General features: G+C 40.7%; 1 protein-coding gene across 22 annotated transcripts in view; it reads left to right on the plus strand.

Annotated features, from left to right (window-relative positions):
• The window catches only part of ST3GAL6 (ST3 beta-galactoside alpha-2,3-sialyltransferase 6), a 69417-nt gene that overhangs the window by 26450 nt on the left and 20013 nt on the right, over nt 1–22954 (plus strand). For 4 of the 22 annotated variants that reach the window (XM_070071958.1, XM_070071953.1, XM_070071959.1 and 1 more), the window contains exons 2-7: nt 1430–1584; nt 2549–2720; nt 13345–13444; nt 15737–15814; nt 20624–20727; nt 22769–22832. In XM_070071958.1, the coding sequence (XP_069928059.1) occupies nt 13356–13444; nt 15737–15814; nt 20624–20727; nt 22769–22832 (335 nt within the window). In that variant the 5' untranslated portion in view covers nt 1430–1584; nt 2549–2720; nt 13345–13355. Of the gene's footprint in view, nt 1–1429; nt 1585–2548; nt 2721–9514; nt 9696–11541; nt 11622–13344; nt 13445–15736; nt 15815–20623; nt 20728–22768; nt 22874–22954 lie in introns of those variants that run through there. The other 18 variants (XM_070071954.1, XM_008267059.4, XM_051859405.2 and 15 more) reach the window with 12 other exon arrangements.

The raw sequence follows: 22954 nt of genomic DNA on the forward strand, positions 1-22954 counted from the left end.
TATACAAGTAAGGAGAATATTTTTGTAAAGATTGATTTATTTGAAAGAGTTACAAAGAGGGCGAGCTCTTCCATCCACTTATTTACTCCCCTAATGGCCACATTGCCAGGACTGGTCCAACCTGAAGCCAAGAGCTTCATCTGGGTTTCTTACGTGGGTGGCAGAGGTCCAAATACTGGAGTCTTTTTCTGCTGATTTCCCAGGTGCATTAGCAGAGAGCTGGATTGGAAGTGGAGCAGCAGGGACTTGAACTGGCACCATATGAGTTGCCAGCATCCCATGTGGAAGTTTAACCATCTGTGCCACAATGCTGGCTCCTGGGAGAATAATTCAGAGGCAAAAATTTATCATGAACCATTTCTTTAGATTCAAAATTCTCTCTTGGTGAAGACGTCTCTATTGTGATAGTCGCTCAAGGGGTACCACTTTGCTTTCATTCTAATTTCTATGTGGGTCAGTTATTTAGTACTTTAAAGGTAAAGTAAATATAGACACATATGAAAATCAGTGTTTTCTGTTCTCTACAAATTTATGTTTTAAGAAAAATCCCCTGTAATCCTCAATTTAGCAAATCAACCGTTCAGTAATGTGTACCACACCCATTCAGCTAATAGACAAATCTAAATGTGTTCAACATTTTCTGTCTTTACTGGGTAGAATCAATTTGTGTTACTATATGATTTTCATAATAATTAAACATTATTTCCCTACTAAAGGACAATACTCTTCACAAATGCCTTTAGAAATAAAAAATCATCTTTTTAAAAAAATTTGCTTCCTTAGAATTAAAAAAAATGTCAGATAACCCAGACAAGTTGCAGGTTTTCTTGATGGGTTTTGTGTTAGGGTTGATTAGTTTATAAGCACTGCAGCAGCTGGGGCAGGAGCAGTTTGAATTTTTTTTTTTTTTTTTTTGAGGAAATGATCCACAACCCATTCTGATAATTCACCCACGCTTCCTTCTTTTCACTCTCTTCTACATGTTTTTGCTCTCTCTGACCTCATTCTCATCCTCCCTGTCCCCTCTTTCCTTCCTCTTCTGAGGGTTTTCAGAGCACTGACTCCTTCTCTCACCTCTGCATTTTAACAATAAAGCTGTGTGTATGTGGAGAGACGCTGGAAAATAGGACAGATGGTTCTTTCATTACCAGGGTGCTTTGGATTCATTGAGCTGGATATGTTATTTCTTTCAAGGAGACCGGGCTGGATCCTTTGGAAAACCAGTCATGAATGACAGTAATGTAATATGTGCTGTGGGTCTGGCTGCTGGATTTCGTTCGGTAATTACATTATCCTATCAAGCTTTTTTTTTGAGATCAGAAGTGAGTTTACTCAGTGTTTTCCTACAATGTTTTCCTGGCTGTAAGTTTCTCAGGTAGCTGAGTCACTCTTACAAGTACGCTCTGTGTGTGTGTGTGTTTCATTTCAGCCCTTGCAAGTGAAGAAGCAGTGTAGTTCCTGGTCTTGGATAATTTCTAGAAGAGAAGCCCCAGCCATTTAGCAGACAGCATCCTGGTCCGTCCTTACCATATTCGTCACCTTCAGGAGCCAGGGCCTTTGGGAAAGAGATTCCTCCAAGTGCAGGTAAGCGAAGGCAGCATGCCTGTTGTCCTAACTTCAGACAACCGAAATGTTGTTCTTCAGTGTTTCCATAGCTCGCAAGTGATGTTAAAAAGCAAATCCCTCTCCTGTGTAGACAGTGGCCTGTAATTTTCTCTTACAGGTTTACAGGTGGCCAGAGAGCTTAGGAGACTGTAGATGGAACTAGAGCCTTTGCAGTGTATTCCAAAGTGGAGTTAAGGAAGTGCTAAGTGTTTTATTTTCAATCTGAACAGGCCTTCTGTAGGACAGTACTAAACCAATACAGAAGTAAGGAATAAGACGATTTTGGAGATAAAATGTGAACTTCTGGCATCACAAATAATTGTAGAAATTCTGTGGTTAACAAGCGATGGGCAGGAGGCCCTCTCTGCACCTGCTATTCTCAATAGAATTACTTCTACTTTCCTCTGAAGTGCAACAATGAACAGTAATTTCATCCAAGTACCTTACTATAATTTTTAGGATTATTCTCCTTACTGTTCCTGGAACCCCATGCACCAAGTTCAGGGACCAGTTTGGAACTTGATTCTGAGAACATTCTAGTGCTCAAATGCTCACTCACAATTAACTACATGTGTTGCCCATGAACACCCATGCAGTCTTTCTGATTCTTTGGGGCTTCACCAGAGAACAATTTTTCTACTCACAAATCTGTTACACTAGAGTTTTGTTTGGAGATATTTTTGTGAAGGGCACTTACTGCCTGAGAACATTATGTTTTACATGCCCATGGCTAATTTAGTCTTGGGATCTAACTTTTGGGAATCTCTTGAGCTCTTGCCTGTTCACAATGAGATTGTTCATGGTGGTTTCAAAACCCTTTTCCGTCACAGTCCTGAGCCATTAGACTTAAGGGAATTCTTGATTGCCATGAGCCGAGGCTGGGGGTAGGACCAGGTGCTCTGGTTTTCTACTGCCTGCAGCATTTTAATTTAATTGTATTCAGGCCCATAATCATCTAGATGATTTGTGGAACTGCTTTTCCTGTCAACTTTCACATTTTCCTGCATGAAGAAGCTGGAAGCATTTTGAGATTGGAATAATGATGAAGAGTATGGATTCTGGTGTGTGTCTGATCTAAGTCCTATGTGTGCAGCTTGCTACCTGGGTGTCCTTGGGTAGGTGATAACTTCTGTTTTAGTGCCTTTATATATGTATGCTCTAGTTGACAATAATATCTTTCTTAAAGTGTGGTTTGGAGGATTAAAAGAATTCTCCATCTAAGGATTTGGAATCATCCTGTCATGTTAAGTATTAAGTATATTTGAACTATTTTTATTGACATTTGTTGCATTGTGTTTCTTCTTCTACCCCTATTCTTTGGTTTAGGACTGGCAAATATTCTAGCTTTATCCTTTCCTTGTTGGTCACGCTGAGTCACCACAATATTTGCTTTTAAGTCTAAGATACAATATTTGAATGCTTTTCAACATTATAATGGATCTAAATGAAAGTATTAGATGGAACGTGTTTGCCAAATGAGATTATTTGTAGAGTTCTTGATTTCATTTCTTGTTTTAAGAACTGCATTTAAAATTCTTATTACAAATCAGGTTTTTGTTATTTCTACTAAGCCTCGGTGTAGTTTCATTATGAAAAGCATGAAAAGGTGTGGTTTCCCTCAGCAGAACTAACATCTAATTCTAATAGATGAGTTTTGCCAATGAACTGCTTTTTAGGATGCCATTCATTTTATATTCAGAATCAGATAAGTAAGGATTCCTGCCCAAGACACTTTGAAATGTTAGAATGAATGAGCAAAAATAATAGGTACTACAGTAATAGAAATGTAATGTTAAAAAAATTTTCTTACAGTTTATTCATTTTATTTGAAAGCCAGAAAGAGAGGGAGAGAGAATGAGAATTAATTTTCTTTCAGCTGGTTCACCTCCAAATGCCTGCAATAGCTGAGGTTGGGCCAGGACAAGGTCAGGAGGCTAGAACTCAATCCAGGTCTCCCACATGGGTGGCAGGGACCCAAGAATTTGGATCATCATCTGCTGCCTCCCAGAGCTTGCATTAGCAGGAAGCTGGAATTGCAGGTGGAGCTAGGACTCTAACCCAGGCACTCTGATATGGGATGGGGGCATCCCAAGTGGTGTCTTTTTTTTTTTTTTTTTTTTTTTTAAGACTTGTTTGAAAGGCAGAGGCCGCGTAGGGGGAGAAAGAGTGTCTTCCATCTGCTGGTTCGCTTCCCAAATGGCCGTAATGGCCAGAGGGTCCAGGAGCTTCTCCCGGGTCTCCCAAGCAGGTGCAGGGAACCAAGCATTTGTGGCTTTCCCAGGCCACAGCATAGAGCTGGATCAGAAGTGGAGCAGCTGGCATTCATATGGGATGCCAGCACTTCAGGCTGTGGCTTTACCTGCTATGCTACAACACCTGCCCTTATGGAAGTCTTAATTGTAGGCTTAAGTGATGTTTATTTGGCAGGCAGCAGGAGGTCAGGGAAAGTCTTCTTAGGGATGGATGACAATGTGAGAGCTGTGCTTTGAGAATTTTATGCCACATACAGCATGTGGGCTGATTTAAAGAGATGGATTAGAGGTCATTGCTGGCAGCTGAGGTGAGAAGGAATGAGAGCATGGGTTTAGGCAACATGATTAAGATAACAGCTTGAACACCTGCATTTGGGAGGGAAGATGAAGGGAGAGCTAAAAGCACAGGCAGAGTGGGTTTAGAGGTTTTCATCCGTTCTTTCACTGGCTTGCTTACTTTCTCATCAATGAGTAAATACTGGGCACCCATGATGAGACAGCAATTGTGCTGAATGGAAGCCCATGGAAAAGTATTCTCCTGTGCTACCAACTCCACTATTACTTTTGACAAGTTGAATTTTTGTTTTTTAAATCATGGCTGGCTCTCCTGTAATAGGGTGCATGGGGCCTGACCCTATCTAAATACCCCCCACTTTTCTGTCCTTTCCAGCTCTGAAATCTGTAGTTCTTGGGCCCAAGTGAACAGCAATAATTGCAAATGATCATGTAAACACTTGGCTGGTGATTAGCTGGTACTTTTAGGAGTTGTGGAAGTAAGAGTGTGTCGTGCGAAGAAAGCAGTCAGACATATTTCCTCTCAAAAACCCCATCAGTGTCAGTGTTTCTGGTGGCAGATAGAAGGTTAAGACTGGAAATGCTATTGGAAGGACCGTGTCCAGGGAATTCACGAAGAAACCACAAACATACCCTAGAACAATGAGGGAAATTTCCCTCAAAGTCACCCATTTTTTTTTCCAAAGGATCTGACTACTTTCTGAGAAAGTTCTGCTGATTGGACATTTTAAAAGGTCAAGCTGTAGGACTTTTCAATATGTAACTGACAACATAGAAGCTTCCAGTTCCTTTTGAGAACTGTTTCCTGTGCAGCCTGACCCCCTCAGAAGGGAATGCGTCCTCTTTCTCTGACTTCTCCAGCAGTGCTGTCATGCACACATCTCCTGGGCATCTTGCTAAACTACAGACCTGACTCGGTGGCTCAGAGGGAGGGTCTGAGACTCCGCACTTCTGCCAGCTTCCCAGGTGATGCCATTACTGCTGGTCCATGGACCACACTTTGTTTTACTTCTCCTAGCATAATCAAAATTATTTTGAAACAATATAACTTGCCTCCTTCACCAGGCTGGGAGCTCTGTTTCTTATATCCAAGAGTACATATGCATTATGTATATGTGTAAGTGTATGTTCTATTGTATTGATATTAATAGATTGAGAGTGCTTATCTTGGTGGGTGAATTGTGTTATTCAGTAGCATCAATAATTTTACTTGTTATAGGCAGAGGATTTTCTTTCTTTTTTTTCTTTCTTTTTTTTTTTTTTTTTTTTTTTTTTGCTATAGCCAAGAGATTGAAGTAAATGTGTTCTTTAAAAAATAGGCACCAGGGACCAGGGATGGCATTGGCGTGCAGCATATTAAGCCACACTTACGTACCCCAGCATCATATACTGGAGTCTTGGCTACTCCCTGCTGATCCAGCTCCCTGCTAATGTGCCTGGGAAGGCAGTGGAAGAGAGCCCAAGTCCTTGGGTCCCTGCCACACCTGTGGGAGAGCAGGATGGAATTCCTGGCTCCTGGCTTCTTCCTTGCCCGTATCTGGCTGTTGTGACCATTTGGGGGAATATACCAGCAGATGGAAGATCTTTTTCTGTCACTCTGCCTATCAAATGAATATTGAATATATTTAAAAAATAAGCACCAGAATGAAATATAAAGTTTTTCTATAAGCCCATACATTTACTTTACCACCCATGAAAACATGAATATGTCCACCTGAAGTGTTAGACTTGAATGTTCAATCCAGCTTTATTTATACTAACTAAAAACTGCAAGGCAATCAAATGTCTGTTGTCTGGTGAACTGATAACCAAATTGTGGTATAATCATATGATGTACTACTTAATAAAAAGAAACAAATGCCTGGTACTAGCAACAAAGTGAGCAATGCTTTGCAAAGCATTATCCTAAGTGAAAGAATCCAGAAATATATACTGTATAATTCCTTTTCCATGAAATTTTAGAAAAAGCAAAACTTTAGTGAGAAATTGCTAGGAGCAAGGAAGTGGGTGAAAGGAACTTTTGATGTTGATGGGAATGTTTAGTATCATGTCTTTCGTGGTGGTTGCGTGATTGTGTACATTTCCAAAAATCATCAAATTGCACATGTAAAAAGTGGTGAGTTTTATATAAAATTTTTATCTCAGTAAAGTTGATGGTAAAAATGAATCATAATCACTACCTATTAACAATAGGAAATACTTCTTGGAGACTTTTTTCAGTAGAATAATAGTATAAGGAAACAGAAATTTTCCACTTTAGGAGAAGAAAGGAGTTACTGGGAGAAAATATGAATAAATAGTAGGAGCATAAGAAGTTCCTCTAAAAGCTTCCTTGTGTACTTGCAATTGAGCAGAGTCTAAAAGGAGAGATCTTGAAAACAGGAACTCTAGTTCATTTATTACTAGCATCCGGTGTAGTTACTATTAGTTGAGTGATTTTAGTGTATACAGCTGCACTGTTGAAAAACAAAATTCTGCTGAAAAGTCATTTCTCTCCTTTTTTTTTATTCTTTGCAGTGAGCACAGGACATGTTCTGGGGAAGACTGGGTCATCTGCTTTGGCAGAAAGAGTTTAGCTTCAATTAGGTGCCAAGATCTGACTACATATGCAAAGGAAGAAGTCTGGCAAAAGCACTGCTTTTCTGCAAAGACAGAAAGTGAAGGGTATGGGTTTGTGTGTGAGAAGTAGCTGCCCATCACTGCATTAGTAAGAGAACTGGCGAAAGGGAAGGAAGGGAATCACACATGTTCTGCCTCTGCTATGCAGAAAGAGAACAGCCGTGTATTGAAAACCAGGTCAGAATATAGACAATTGGTCCAGTCTGTTGAAACTATGTAGATCCATTTTTAGGAGGCATAAATCAAATGATAATGTTCTATTTACCCAGTAATATCAGATTGTTAAAATTTTGTAGAATAGTAGCTCCTAACCTGATTAAATTTAGCTTTTTTGAGTTAATATTATATTGATTAACTCTGCTTTTTTTAAAAGAAGATTTATTTGTTTATTCAAAAGGTAGAATGAGAGGAGGGGGGAGAGAGAGAGAGAGAGAAGAGAGAGACCTTCCATCTGTTGGTTCACACCTCAGATGCCTACAACAGCCAGGATTGTGCCAGGCCAAAGCCCAGAACCTAGTATTTTGGCCATCACCTACCACTTCCCCAGGCATATTGGCATGGAGCTGGCTGGGAAGCAAAGCAGTCAGGACTCCAACTGGGACTCTGATATGGGAGCCGATGTAACAAGAGGCAACTTAACTGGCTGTGTTACAATTCCAGCCCTTGTGTGTGCAGTTCTTTATTTCTTATGGCAGTGACAATTTTCAGCCAGCTGAACCAATCTAGTGATTCCTGAAGATTTACTTTTTAATTGTGACATGAGTACTTTTGCATGTTCTTTCTAAATGACTGCTTTACTAAATGCATACATTTAATGTGTATCATCCCCTTGTCTTATTTTTAAAATACATCTTTAAGTGAATATGATTCATATTAACTGTGGTAAGTGAATACATTTTTAAGTTTACACCGTTGTATTTTTAAAAAGCATAATTATGGTTGTTTATAATGTATAATTTAAAGCAACAGTCCTTGAAATAAGATGGAATTGAATTCTGGTCACTGCTCTGGGAATTAAATGTCTCTGGCACGGGGATGTGTGATAGTCGCTCTGCTTTCATTATTATGTGGACAAGCGCATGGTTCTGGGCTGGGCATTTAGCAAGTACTTAAAGTGTGCGGTTATTTCTGTGAGCATTGTTGCTGGAGGCTGGAAGTCCCTAGTGTGTTAATGAGACTACCTACACACATTTCTCCCATCTAATTAGTAGTACGGATCCTTCTTAAAAGAACAGGAAATCGGGTGGCCATTGGGGCTTTTACATTTGTCACTGGGAAGTCCTGTGTTTCTCCTTGAAGATTTGGGTTATATGGAGATGGATAGTTCTGAGAAGACTAGGATTAGGAGACTCATGGGGCTCAGCCCCCCAAATCTAGACATTCATGTGTGGCTAGCGCTGGAAAATCTGTTGTTGTTTTGTTCACATGATGATGCGGTTAACAGAGAATGATTGCGAACTGGCAATATGTACCAAGAGGAGGGAAGGCAAGGTGTTTGAGATCTGTTGGCCATGGACACAAACAATTGAGTGTATTTCAGTGTTAGCAAAGGACAGGTAGAGGCCTCATAGGAAGAGGGCCTCTCCAGGGGCTGAGTGGACACAGGTGTCCCCAGGATCACCTGGTAAGGGTGTGGAGGTGATGTGTGAACAGGGCACCTGGCATCTAGCAGCTGCCAAGAGACTAGATATTAGATTCCCACAGGGCAATGTGGAGCCAAACTGGGTGTACTGTTCTAATTCACATAAAGATGCAAGTGATTGCCAATTATTTTTGTGTGCTGTAAGAGTGAAGATCTAGTAGCAAAATATAAGGCCCTTTTCACTGAGGAAGCAGGGCCTTGACCCAGAGAGGATGGGGGAGAGGTTTAGGATTGTCGTTATTAAAAAATTGGAAGTTTGGCTGTGAACCTCATGGGGTGGCTTAGAGAAAGAAGAATGCAGGCATTGGAAATGATACAATTTAAGGATCCCTGGCGCAGGCATTTTGCCTGGCAATTAAGATGCCAATTAGGATGCCCCAGACCTATATTGGAGTACGTGGGTTCAATACCTGTTTTTGACTCCTGACTCTATCATGCCTCTAATGCGGACCCTTGGAGGCAGCAGATGATAGGTCGAGCAATTGGATACTTGCCACCCTGTGAGACGTGGATGGAGTTCTCAGCTCCCAGCATTGGCAGGGCCCATCAGACAGAAGCGCGCTCTCTCTCCCTCCCTCCCTCCCTCCCTCCCTCCCTCAAACAAAAAAGGACCCATCAACAAGACACAGGAACTCAGGTTTGGTGGATTAGCTGTCCATGGCCCGTAAGCAATCCACAGCAACTTGCCCTAATTGTTAGGCTGCTAGTCAGGAGCTCCTCAAGATCCATTTCCTTGGCCAGGATCTGTTCCAGGGCTTGGCGTGGCTGAGCCTGAAGATGGCATCATGGGACACTGGTAGCTAGGTTGAGAGGAAGTGGGAACAGAGGATCTGGACAGAATGGCGTGCCTGTGCTCGGCACCTGGAGGGCAGACTGCCTTGGTATTTACAATGTTGAGATACCCACAAGGTGTGTGTTCTTGATGAATGGAATAGTGTTTCCAGAATTATTGCTGAACATGCTGCTGGGTGTGTGTGTGTGTGTGTGTGTGTGTGTGTGTGTGTGTTTGTAGCTGGTTGGAAAAACAAGCTTTCTTTGGTTTGAAAAAGCTTTAGGAGGGCCCAACATAAAAATCTGACCATTTTCCAGTGTCATTCTCTAGGGATTGTTTTGTGTTTACAACAATGCTAGCATGACTGGGAAGAAGAGTGCTCGGAGTATTGTGGCTGAATTTCAGCAAAGCTTAAATCACGAAGCCTGAAAACTCTATTTTGACAATCTGTAGAATTAATACTGCGTAAGAAGCTGGTGGGATGAAGAAATAAAAGACATGTTCTGAAATGGTTAGTGTGGTGTGCAAAAGACCAGAGCTACAGTTTCCTTAACTGGAAAGTGGGAATTGTGACTTCATTACTTCCCTCCCAGGGAGATTGTCAGCCTGACATGAGATAATATACCAAAAGCATTTGTCACGTGCCAAGAACTCATACACGTTAGTGATTGGATTCAGCCATTATTCATTGGGCATTTGCCATCTGCTAGGCATTTAGGGGAAAAGCATGAATGCAAAGCATCCAGTTGAGAGATATGTAACTATATTCAGCAGCTATCTCCTTAGAGTCTTCTGTGTGTCCATATTATTAGAAGTGTTGGAAATAAAATGATAGAGGAGACACCATATTGTTGTCATGGTGCTCGCATTCTCCTTGGGAAAATTACTCTACAGTCTGTCGTGGACTGTGTACTTCTTCCGCAAATGCATGTTTCCCCTCCATGGTTCTCATACATTAGTGTACCTGAGAGTCAAAATGGAGGATGCGTGTTTAAATCCACACTCCTGAGCCATAGCCATCCAGATCAGGTAGCGGTTCAGCCCCGCAGGTACTGCCCCTTGCACTGCCTTAGAGCCCCACCCTCCAGCAGCTTCTGATTTTCTCCTTCCCACACACTAGATGCCAGCTGGGTACCTCAAGGGAAGTTTTAGATTAGAACTGTCTCTTTTGGGTTTCCCGCATGCCTTTTATCTTGAGAAACAAGATGACACTAAGAATAGAACTCCAAGAAAGAAATGGAGGGCCTTAAGTCTATTTCTGTCTCCCTTTGATTACGTGATCTGAAATGGCCTTCAGTTTTTTCGTTCTTCAAGGAGCAAATAGGCACACCATTTAACAAGCAAAATTTGAGTCTTAAATGAAGTGAAGGGAATACCAACATTTTATGAATTTTAAAACTCTGCATACTTTCATTATTAACTAGGAGGGAAAAACTATTAAGGTTTGGCATATGTCGGATTATTCATATGCTGGGATCCAGGACATAGTTTGAGAAGAAATGAACATATGACCTTTCCAATGAGTCTTGCTCTCCCTCACTGCCCTTTATCCACACTGTAAAGGAGTAACAGCTTTGTAACATACAGTTGGTAAAAGATGTCTTAGGGTCTCTTGATTTTAGGAGTGTCTGTCATGTTTAATGTCAAGGTCTTGCATCCTGTCTTGCTAACAAGAGCTATATTCAAGGGCCTTGTTTATGTCTTTTTTTTTTTAATGACATGCACCCCATATTAAGTTCTAAATGGTTTTCCTTTGAATGCTTTAGCATTATAGCATTATATAATTAGGGAATTCATTTATTTATAGAAACATTTTCCTGTGAGCAGGCAGAGGAACCATATATGTTTATCACAAGGATATCCTTGCTGGCCCTCGCCTACTTTGCAGCTTGAATATCAAAGCTTTAAGTTGCTCCAGAAATACAAGTGGCTAAGCTTCCTAAAATTTTTTCAGATGATATAAATCATGGCTTTTCAAGAGCAGTATCATTTTAGCTTTTAAAAGGAAAAAGAATGTGCTACCAAACTTTTTTGTGTTCAGTTAAGCCACATTATTAGTGAATCAAAGACAATAAAAGAACAGAAATCTTGCTTCCCTGCACCTCCATGCTCTGTAAGATAATATGTATCAATTACCCAGAGAATGTGTTGTAGAGAATAGATAAGTAAACTGAATTGTAAATACCAACTTTTTTCTTTAGACCTTTATACACTATCCTATCTTATATGTAAATATGTTTTTTGAATATACTGGTAAGTTGCATCCTTATTAGACATTTGCATAAATTGTTATTCTTGGTGGTGCATAACATGTTTGAGTGTTTAAGCAAGTAGTTACTAACTATTTTGGCCCACAGTAAACTGCGTTCCAGGACAGTCTGATAACTCGAAGAGGTAGAGGAAATGCTCTCACTTTCAACCACGTGAACACACTTGGGTAAGCACTGACTTACCTCTGACCCCACCAAGCCTAATCTGGCCTTGGGCTATGAATCATATTTTCTGATTTCCAAAGTGTCAACTCTTCACGGGGATTATATATGCTAAATTAGAATTGTGTGTCACTGAAGTTTGCTTGTTTAACTCATTTGTTTATTTGCTTTCTCATGCCATAGCCTTCCTTTCTAACTAATTTATAATAGTGGCTTGTGGGAATGGTGGCTGCCCTAGTAGGAAGAAGTACCAGCTAACAAACCTCAAAGAGCAGGAAAAGTCAGATAATCACTAGGGTTTGGAACTATCTAGAGAAGAGCCTCCCACCCTCATGTACTCCAGAGGATCTCAACTCTAAGAAAACCAAGCCCAATTTGTTTAAGATAAGCTTAGAGTATGATTAGCTTATGAGTATCCTACTAAAGAAGGCAAGGGAGTGGTTTACTTTTAAGATTCCTATTTGAAATCACTACTGAAGGGAGGCAACATTGCATAATCTAATGTTTTGTACTCACATATGCTAGTTTAAATTGCCCTGCTGAAAGTTAATAGATAGGAGTAGAAGTGAGAGGAGTGGGGCACACAATGAAATGGTTCACAGGAACCAGAAACTTGATGAGGCAGGCAGGCAGGCAGAGAAATGGTTCACCTATTTAAAGTCATTTGCATTGAAATAGATCAGTAATGGGACCATATATTAAATCTGTTTTTGTATTTAATTACATTTCAGAGTTAGCTTTGAAGCAAAAAAATGGAACTAAACAGATGTGTTTTAGAAGATTTACAAAATATATTCCATAATGTTTTTCTTTTCTTTTTTTTTTTTGACACTTACATTCTAGAGAGGGTTATATCCATGTTTTTGCCTGTCTACAAATGTGCAAAGAATGATACTGTTAATTCAAAACAGAAACAAGCAAGTACTTGGCTTACTACACCATGCTAAGGTTGAAAAATTAAATCAGTCATCTAGAAGTATATAAAAATTGATGGTATGGGTAATATTTTTAGTAGCTTTATTTCTTCAGCTTTTCAAAATTGGAAAATCGAATCATATAAATTATAGGATATATATAATTTAAAAGTCATTTCAAGTACTGATGAAATATTCACATCTTAAGGTATGTACTCTCACTTTCTGATGAGAGGGACAAAATGAATATTCATCTGTGTTTCTGAAAAATGTTTTGGATATGGAGCAGATGTGTAAAATTTTGTTCTGAAGGAATGTTTTTCTTTTTTTTTTTAAAAGATTTATTTACTTGAAAGCGTTAGAGATAGGTAGAGACACACAGAGAGAGGTCTTCCATCCCCGGTTCACTCTCCAAATTGCTGTAATGGCTGGAGCTGAGCTGATCCGAAGCCAGGAGCTTCGTCCAAGTCCCCTACATGGGAGCAGGTGCCCAAGCACTTGGGCCATCCTTTGCTGCTTTTATTTCTTACCTAACTTGAGAAAGTAGTAGGGAAGCCCCTATCTTGAAAACCATGGGACTGTACATTGGTATAAGAACTTCTCATGTTGTGTTGGATTCATTGACAAGAGGACAGTCAGAAGAAACATGTTTTCTTTTTTTCTGTACATTTTTTAGTATTTCCAAAATTAAAGGCCCACATCATTTCTTCTATTCCTTCTATATATGCTTATTCACTAGTGTTTATATTTGAGTCACTGTGAGAATCTACCTAACAGTCTTCACTTGTCTTTGGACTTCCCTGTTGTGTTTCAGGTGGGCCAGCCATGAGAGGGTACCTCGTGGCCATATTTCTGAGTGCTGTCTTCCTCTATTATGTGCTGCATTGTATATTATGGGGAACAAATGCCAACTGGTAAGTTTCACTTTACTATTTATACACTAGTTTGGGAATTATGTTTATCTGTCTCTTTCATTCCCCCATCACACACACACTGTATTGGAGGAACCTATTAAAAAAGAAAGCCTATGACATTGTAACATTTTGACTCTTCTCTAGATTTACCTTATAAATTGAGATTTTAGCATTCTAGTGTCCTATAGGTTATATCTGTAACAATTTAAAAACTGGCAAGCAAGCCCTTTTTCGCCTCTCCAGGGAAAGGATGGGATTGACCATCTTTGGGACATAACGTTCTCTAATTATGTGGTTATTCATCCCTTTGAATTAATGGAGTAATTTTACAATTCAGTGATAACTTGACTTTAGAGACCAAAATGCTTGGATAAGAGATTGTTGATAAAATATGGACATTGCATATGGTTTCTGTTTAAAATACTTGGTAAATGGTGACATACGTATCCTTTTAAATAGCTTTGACTTGAAATATCACATATGAAACTGAAGAGGCACAGATAGTTTTCCTGCAGAGAAAGCATCTCCAAGTTTTTTAACCTTCCCACTGTCAGTCCTTCGGCTAAGAAAAAAGTTTTGATGACCTTTAGATCTTGAATGGGTGGTAGTACATAATTAAATCCAAATAAACCACATGGCAGCTTCCTGTCTTAGACAAAGGGTCAGTATTTTTTTTTGCCAGCGTTTCAATAATAGGTCCTACATCATGTTTTTAGCTTGTGCTTAGGAGATTAAAAAATGATGTGTTTGCATTTAATTTCATCACTACTTGATTGAATAATTTTAATATTTCTCATGGAAGGGAGTTAGGCAAGTGACCATCAGAAAAACTCCAATGCCCAGTGGATGTGTTTGGCCCTGAAGTTTTAGACTTTGGACCTAAATTTCGGGCTACAGCCCTTTGAAGTCTGTACCACAAGGCTTTATCTCTCTGTCTCTGTCACATCCTGTCTCTGTCCCACACTTGGTAGTAGGAGACAAAAATAGAAATGAAAGCCTTTAAAAAGCTTACTAGATTGCTGCTTTCCTATAAATTTCTATTGTTGGTCACAGGGGAATGAAACAGAAGATAATGAAAAGGGTCTGAATTCAGCACAGTCTTTTGTCATCAGAATTTGAGGACTGTCCAAATTAAGCTAACACATTACCCCAGTCTCAGAAAGTACCGTGGGAAACCACCCCGATGAGTGTTTCTGCCATGAACTTGCTTCCTTAAAGGCTATCTCAGACAGATAATTATCCTTTTGAAAAAAAAAATTCCAAAATTTGTCTTTACAATATCCTAAAAGTTTGTTTTTTTGTTTAATTGACTTCAAATTATACATAAAATAATATACCTCATTTTGTCCTCTGAATGTAATTCAGTTTTTGTGGCTTCCTGTGCTGGTCTACCATGTTTATGCATCTTCTCTACATATAACCCAAGGGGTCCCTGCCATTTGTGACATTTACAAAAGAGGTTTCCCTGCATGAGGACATTATTAGCCTTATATATGAACATGAAGCAGTTCTAACTATGGGGGATTTTGTACACACACACGCACACACACACACACGACAGGAAGTTGTGTTTATTTAGGCTATTTCTTTGTTTTAATCCTGCTGATTATAGAAGAAAATTCACCAATTTTCTTCTTATATATTGATTCTTTACATAACTGGTGACCATTAGTAAGTTCCTGTGTTAAGCTATTTTTCTTGGCTAAGTCTAGATCCTGCCTCCCCACACCCTCTTCATTTATTTTAATTGTTGGGCTCTGTCATGTTTGACAACACCCCTTTAAACTGTGGAGACAAGTACTCCTTTCAGGAGATGCACAAGGGCCTAACCTGTGTCGGTGCGGGCTCCAAACAGTGTGACGTGTGGAATCCACAGGATCACAAGGCCGGGTCTGTGGGACTTGCTCAGGGCAGGTGTTTCTGGTGTTTGTTGCCAGTAGATACCCCTGATGTGTGCACTTGAGCTGAGTTTGGTTTCTCAGGCTTTGAGGGGCTTATATGAAGCAAGCCTGGTGTGGCTTCCGCAGTGTGCAATTCTAGTCTTCCCTCGGGGCCCCCTGAATCACGGCTCTGTGTATCGCTTCTGGGTCACCGGGCATCTCGGCCTTCCCCCTGTCCCCTGCCTTATGACCATGAGTCCTCAAGGGCTGCTGGACTTGGAAGAGGTCCTGTCAGACCCGAGGGGCTGCTGGGAGGAACTGTAGTGGCACTGAGTGGTTCCCAGGGCATTTGCTTCCCTTTGGGCGGGCTGCCCAGTTCTGGTTTCTGACCGACACTATTTTTGTCTTGTAGGGTTCCACCTGTGGAGATGAAGCGGAGAAATAAGATCCAGCCTTGTTTATCAAAGCCAGCTTTTGCCTCCCTCCTGAGGTAAAAATACACAAGATGAAAACCAACCAGCCAAACAAACCCCTGTGGCATACAGAATGTTCAAGCTGTTTTAATCATTTCCTATACTTGTTTAACTTACCCCTATGAATCTTAGTATAAAGTGGATGCCCCAAATTTAAGGAAGAGCTTGAATATCCTGTCTCTATTTGTGTTCTTAGAGCTCTGCATGTGTTTTAAGAAAAAGCATTGAAGAACTCAATCAAACCAGTGTTCTTTTCACACAGGTGACATTGGAGAGGACTATTTGTGTTTGATTATAAAAAAGTAGAAACATTCTTTGGGGTTCTGTTTTTCTCCTTGTCCCCAAGTTAATTTGTACTGCTATTTATTTTTTTTTTGGTGGTTTCTTCCCCCCTTGCCTCTAGGTTAAATCTTGTGCTTAGAAATTTTCTCTTTTTACTGTTAGTGAACTACATAAAATGTAAATAATCATTACACATTGTGGTTGTCAGTACTTGCCGAGAATTTGCTCTTCCAACCACAAATGCTCTTTTCCACTGCACCCTGACTTTCAGATTACTGGTCACAATGCTTCAAGATAATAGGAAGTAAATGACAGCCTGGTCTGGGCGTGTTTAATTGTGTAAAACAGGCACAGGCTCTTTAACCTTTTTCCATTAAGCATTAAGAATTCATACTTTCTTCAAATATACAAAGGGTTCTACAAAGAGCTCATGGGAATATGTGAGAAAACTACATGTGGGTTTCAAATATTTTTTGCTCCAAAATGAACTGTTACTTCCATTTTACCACAAACTTTACAAAATTCTCCCGTCATACTGTGCCTGTCCATTATCAGTTCTGAATGCTTTGGGTTTCGAGATTCCTTTAAAATCAATCAGCTCTCTAAAGAAAAGTGTGCACACATCGAGTTGTTTTTGCATACAATGTTTGTCACCTATCCCTGGGTGTGTGTCCTATTTGGACTACTGCACAATGAGAAAGGTTTTTGTAAAGCTTTTTTTTTTTTTTTTTTAAACCATCTCTCATCTCATTTTACTTTGGAATCCTGTACTCATATTTCTTTTTTTTTTTTAAACTTTTATTTAATGCATATAAATTTCCAAAGTACGACTTATGGATTACAATGGCTTCCCCCCCATACCGTCCCTCCCACCCACAACCCTCCCCTTTCCCACTCCCTCTCCCCTTCCGAGTTCTCTGACTCTTATCTTGTTTAGACAAGGTCATAGTCAAAGTGGAGGTTCTCTCCTCCCTTCAGAGAAAGGTACCTCCTTCTTTGATGACCTGTTCTTTCCACTGGGATCTCACTCGCAGAGATCTTTTGCCAGAGTGTCTTGGCTTTCCATGCCTGAAATACTCTCATGAGCTTTTCAGCCAGCTCCGAATGCCTTTAGGGCTGATTCTGAGGCCAGAGTGCTATTTAGGACATCTGCCATTCTATGAGTCTGCTGAGTATCTCACTTCCCATGTTGGATCACTCTCCCCTTTATTTACTCCATCGGTTAGCGTTAGCAGATACTAGACTTGTCTATGTGCTCCCTTTGACTCCCAGTCCCCCCACCATGACCAACTGTGAACTGAAACTGATCACCTGGAACAGTGAGATGGCATTGGTACATGCCACCTCGATGGGATTGAATTGGAATCCCCTGGTATGCTTCCAACTCCACCACTTGGGGCAAGTCAGCCTGAGCATGTCCCAAATCATACATCTCTTCCCTCTCCCATTCCCACCACCATGTTCAACAGGGATCACATTTCAGTTAATTTTCAACACTTAAGAATAACTGTGCATCAATTACAGATCTAAACCAGTCATATTAAGTAGAACAGATAAAAAAACTACCAAGAGGGATAATGTATTAATTTGTTCATTAACAGTCAGGGCTATGCTGATCAAGCCACCGTTTCCCATAGTGTCCACCTCACTCCAACAGGTTTCCCTCTTGGTCCTGTACTCATATTTCTAATAAGAAAAACAAAACATTTTTAGCCTTTGTAGTCCAGATACCCTGCATTCTGTTCTATTTAGTTTTAAAAAAATATTCTGATCATGATACAATATTGATTTCCTGAGCCATTTATGAGTTGTGGACTACAGATGAAAATACTACTTTAGAATCAAGGTACTCTGTGACTTTAATGAACAAAGATTTCCTTTTTGTGAAAATTGGGAAAAGGTTAAAGTATTTATGCAAGAATGCTCAGCAGGCTACAGTTTGAGTACAACTGATTTGCATTTGTCATGTGAGCAGCATGAGGGCAATTTTCTGAAGTGTGCTAGTTCTCAGCCATGGAGCAGAAGCAGCAGCCATCAGGAGACACTCTGCTTGGAAACATGGAGCCAGCCGTTGCCTGCAGAGTGCTACAGAGGACTCCTTCCCTTAGAATTAGGCTTGGGAGTGAATTTCACTTAGTGACCTCAGAGGAGTTGCTTCACTTCCTATAGCCTCAGCTTCACCCACATTGATGGCTTCATTTTGCCATGTTTTTCAGGCCTTTGTAGAAATGACAGTCACAGGAATCTAATGTAATACAATGTACTGTGATGTAATATCATACATGTAATACAATGTAATGTAACAAATGTTCCAGATAAGGTTGCTACTTATCCAGCTCCTGCCATGGCTGAAATTGATGCCAAAGAATTATTTAGAAATAAAATGTGGGTCACCTAGAACAAGGTCCTGACTGGGAATAGACAGTAGTAATTAGTTACTATCATTAACACTTTCAGCGACTCAGAAGAAAGTCGTCATTGATGCAGTTATCTAGGGTTCAGTTTTCCAAGTAAGACAGAGAGGCTGTTGAGCCTCCCAACCCTCAGGAAGGTGACCTGATGCTTCCTCTTCCCAAAGCAGATCCTGAACTCGAGTATCAACATTGCTATAGAAAGAACTTTTGTAGGTTGGCTGGACCCTTGAGGCTCCTGCATTCATTATCACAACTGAATTTGGGATGTGCTCCATATCTCCGGCAGGGAGATCTGGTCTCTCTCCTGGTTTCCTTGGCCTGACTGCAGAGTGATATCTCTCTCTTCTTTTTAAGACTTTATTTGATAGGTGGAGTGACACACAGAGAGAGACAGAGAGAAAGGTCTTCCATCTGCTGGTTCACTCTCCAAGTGGCCTCAACGGCTAGGGCTGGAGCTGGGCTGATCTGAAGCCAGGAGCCAGGAGTTCCTCTAGGTCTCCCACATGGATGCAGGGGCCCAAGCACTTGGGCCAGATTCCATTGCTTTCCCAGGCCGTAGCAGAGAGCTGGATCAGAGGAGGAATAGCCAGGATTAGAACCAGCACACATATGGGATGCTGGCACTGCAGGCAGGGGTTTAGCCTGCTATGCCACAGTGCTGGCTCCCAGAGTGAGCTCTTCTTTCCACTTTGAGGACAATAAGCTTCTGTGACTTGCCCAAGTCCAGTGGCTCCTGAGTGGCAAAGCTAGGATAAAATTGCAGCTACTTTACGCTGGCTGACCTGCTTTTTATTTCTAGTTGGTCAGTCTTACAGCCTTCTGAAACGTCAGCATCACTCTGGTCTCCACCTGCAGGTTTTAGACTAGGAAAGCAAAAACCTGCCATGACAGAAGAGATGGTACCAGATGTGGGGCTGCGGTAAGGATTAGCTAGATTTGTCCTGTGGTGTGTAGGCAGTGTGCAGTCCTTCCGGTGGTGAAAACAGCTTTTTAGTGTGAATTTTAGGACACTTTCCTTTTCCCAAATAAAACTTAAACCTTATTTTTTTCCTCCTGTTTCATAATGGTCCGTATAGGAGTTTGCTTTCCATTGCTTTAACAAACCACCTGAGGCTGGACACTTTACAAAGAAAAGAGATTTTTTTTAGCTCAGTGCTGGAGGCTGAAAATTGAAAACACATAGTGCAGGCTCTGGCGAGGACCACCTGCCTGGCCTTGCTGTGCCAGGTCATGCCAGGTGGGAATATGGTGTTAATGTGTGTAAAAGGGAGAGCACCTGGTGACATGGAAAGCCATAGAGTGGAGGAGGCTAGTCTTGCTCTTTTCTAATAACTCTGGCAGCAACTAACTGGAATCCCACATGAACAATGTTAATTACTTCCCAGGGCAATGTCCCCAGTGACCTACTACTAGGCTCTGCCTCTGAAAGGTCCCACAACCTCTTACATGGTTGCATTGGGAACCATGTTGCCAATACAGAACTCGTGGAGGACACATTCAAACCCTAACAGTTCCTCAGACAATTGATTTGGAGTTGAGATTCATTTAATCACTTAATAACCTTGTGTTGCCTGCCTGGTCTGTGCCAGGCTCTAACAATGAGAAAAGACCACGGATAGTCCTGCCTTCATCAAACTTTGTCCCTTGTGCGAAGGGAAAAGCACACAGAAAAAAGACAAATGCCATAATTCTTGTTCTTGGGTAAATCGTAATTTAACAAAAGTAGGAAAAGTTGGGTTCTAGCCAAATCTAACTTTGGACCCATTTTTGTTTTCACAGCTGATACAGGCATATACAAATGATACTTTTAAATTTAGGGATGGCTTGGTATCAGTACTTTTATTACTTCTTTTCTTTGTGTATAAGGCTCTGATTGGTTTGCTTTTACATTTTGTTTTCATTCCCTAAGGTGTAATGTTTAGATTCCAGTGCTTGGAGAGTGTTTCTGTTCTTGTGTAGTTCCATTGCACATCCTATTCCATGGAATCTTAAATACAGTTTAAAATTAGTTCTAAAAAATTTGAATTCTGCATTTACCTACAGTCAAACAACGTGACTTACATACTTCAGTTAGTTTCGGCTGCAATTTTAAAGCATTTGACAAGATTTTTCTTTATCCTTTCCTTCCAGGTTTCGTCAGTTTCACCCTTTTCTGTGTGCAGCTGATTTTAAAAAGATTGCTTCCTTGTATGGTAGTGATAAGTTTGATTTGCCCTATGGGATAAGAACAACAGGTCAGTGGTGTTATTCTTACCCTGCCTTGTTAAAGTTGAGTGGTGTTTGATGAGACTCACTGCTTTGTGTAAACTTAAGGCCTTTGAATCCTTCGGCTTCCCAATGATTCCTAGGTGGTATGATTTTGGGATGGGATGAAGGGAGTTACATTTTTAAATAGAAATCTCCACTCCTTTGAATGCAGTGTAGACTAGAAACAATAAAGAAAGTGTTTTTTTTTATGTTATGAGAAACTGTTTTTTAATTCTGTCACTGTGTGATTAATGAATTCTGATGCCTTACTTTATTGTCTGTTAGAATTAACATGATAGCCCTGAGGGTTAGTTGTCACCCCTACTCTCAATTTCCCCCATTTCACTGCTTTACCTGTCAGTTTTATTTTATGTATTTCTTTTTATTTTTTGAAAGATTTATTTATTTATTTGAAAGGCAGAGCAACAGAGAGGCAGAGAGAGAGAGAGTGAACGAGCTAGAGAGAGAGCTAGAGAGACAGAGAGAGAGAGGTCTTCCATCTGCTGATTCACTCCCCAAATGGGCGCAATAGCCAGAACCAGGAGCTTCTTCCGGGTCTCCCATGCTGGTGCAGGGACCCAGGGACTTGGGCCATCTTCCATTGCTTTCCCAGGCCATAGCACAGAGCTGGATTGGAACTGGAGAAGCCAGGACTCAAACTGGTACCCATATGGAAGGCTGGCATTGCAGGCAGTGGCTTTACCCACTATGCCACAGCACCGGCCCCTATTTTGTTTATTTTATCAGCAAGTCTCCACGCCTTGCTTAATTTTTTTTTTTTTTTTTTTTTGGACAGGCAGAGTTAGACTATGAGAGAGAGAGAGAGAGACAGAGAGAAAGGTCTTCCTTCTGTTGGTTCACCCCACAAATGGTTGTTACAGCCGGCGCGCTGCGCCGATCCGAAGCCAGGGGCCAGGTGCTTCTGGTCTCCCATGTGGGTGCAGGGCCCAAGCACTTGGGCCATCCTTCACTGCCTTCCCAGGCCACAGCAGAGAGCTGGACTGGAAGAGGAGCAACCGAGCAACCGGGACAGAACCGGTGCCCTAACCGGGACTAGAACCTGGGGTGCCAGCGCCACAGGTGGAGGATTAGCCTAGTGAGCCGCAGTGCCAGCTCCTTGCTTAATAGTTTAATTTAATCAATGTGTATGTTATTTTTGTCTTCTAATGACAAATACTCTTCCTTCTGCTAACTTAGAATTGATTGGCCTATTTATATAGCTTTAAGTCCAAAAATTTTTTACAAGATTTATTTATTTATTTATTTGAAAGACGGGGGGGTGGGGGAGAGGAGAGAGAAAATCTTTCATCTACTGTTTCATTCCCCAATAGCCCCAACAACCAGTTCTGTGCCAGGCCAAAGCCAGGACCTTCACTCACGTCTCCCATGTAGGTGGCAGTGACCCAAACATTTCCACTATTTTCCCAGGTGCATTAGCAAGTAGCTGGACCAGAAGTGGAGCAGCTGGGTCATGAACTGTCTGTCCATATGGGTTACCAGCATTGTAGGCTGTGGTTTAACTGGCTATGCCACAATGCTAGCTCATAAGTCCTAGATTTTTGAGAGACCTTAAGAGCTGAAGACATGATAAGTTTATAGTTCAGTGAATTACATTGTGTTTGTTCAGCTGATCTTGGGGTGTTGCCTGTTTGTTTTCATATTTTAAAAATATTTTGCCAATAATTTGATAATTTACTTGGTTTGAACTTAATGTTTCTGTGCTAACATCAGTTTAAGAATTATCTCATAATACTGATTTCTTGATGTTTTGGAATGACTGTTTTTAGATTAAGCTTCTAATTTGGGTGGGGGGTTTGGAAAGTGTCTTTAGAACATGAAGCATTTTGAATGTGCCATAAATGGGTAATGATGACTCATTGCAGTCATAACGTTAGCATTTCACAGAATAAATCATATGTGGCTATACCATTTGGAAACGGATTTGGTGGGGAGGAAGCAGTATGGCTTACTATGTACCTAAAAAGCCGTGTTTGTCCTTTTATTCATAATACTCCATTTGTTTTCTAGCGGAATATTTTCGACTTGCTCTTTCAAAACTGCAGAGTTGTGATCTCTTTGATGAGTTTGACAAGTGAGTTTACTTCCTTGCTTCTGTCTGACTTGTAGCTTTAGGTAAGGTGGTTCCAAATTTGTACCCCAAGGGATGTAAAATGTATTTACTCAGGAAAGTCCTATAGTATTGTGCATTGTGCA

Source organism: Oryctolagus cuniculus, chromosome 4 (genome assembly GCF_964237555.1).
Source record: "Oryctolagus cuniculus chromosome 4, mOryCun1.1, whole genome shotgun sequence".
In the NCBI taxonomy this organism is placed as follows: domain Eukaryota; kingdom Metazoa; phylum Chordata; class Mammalia; order Lagomorpha; family Leporidae; genus Oryctolagus; species Oryctolagus cuniculus.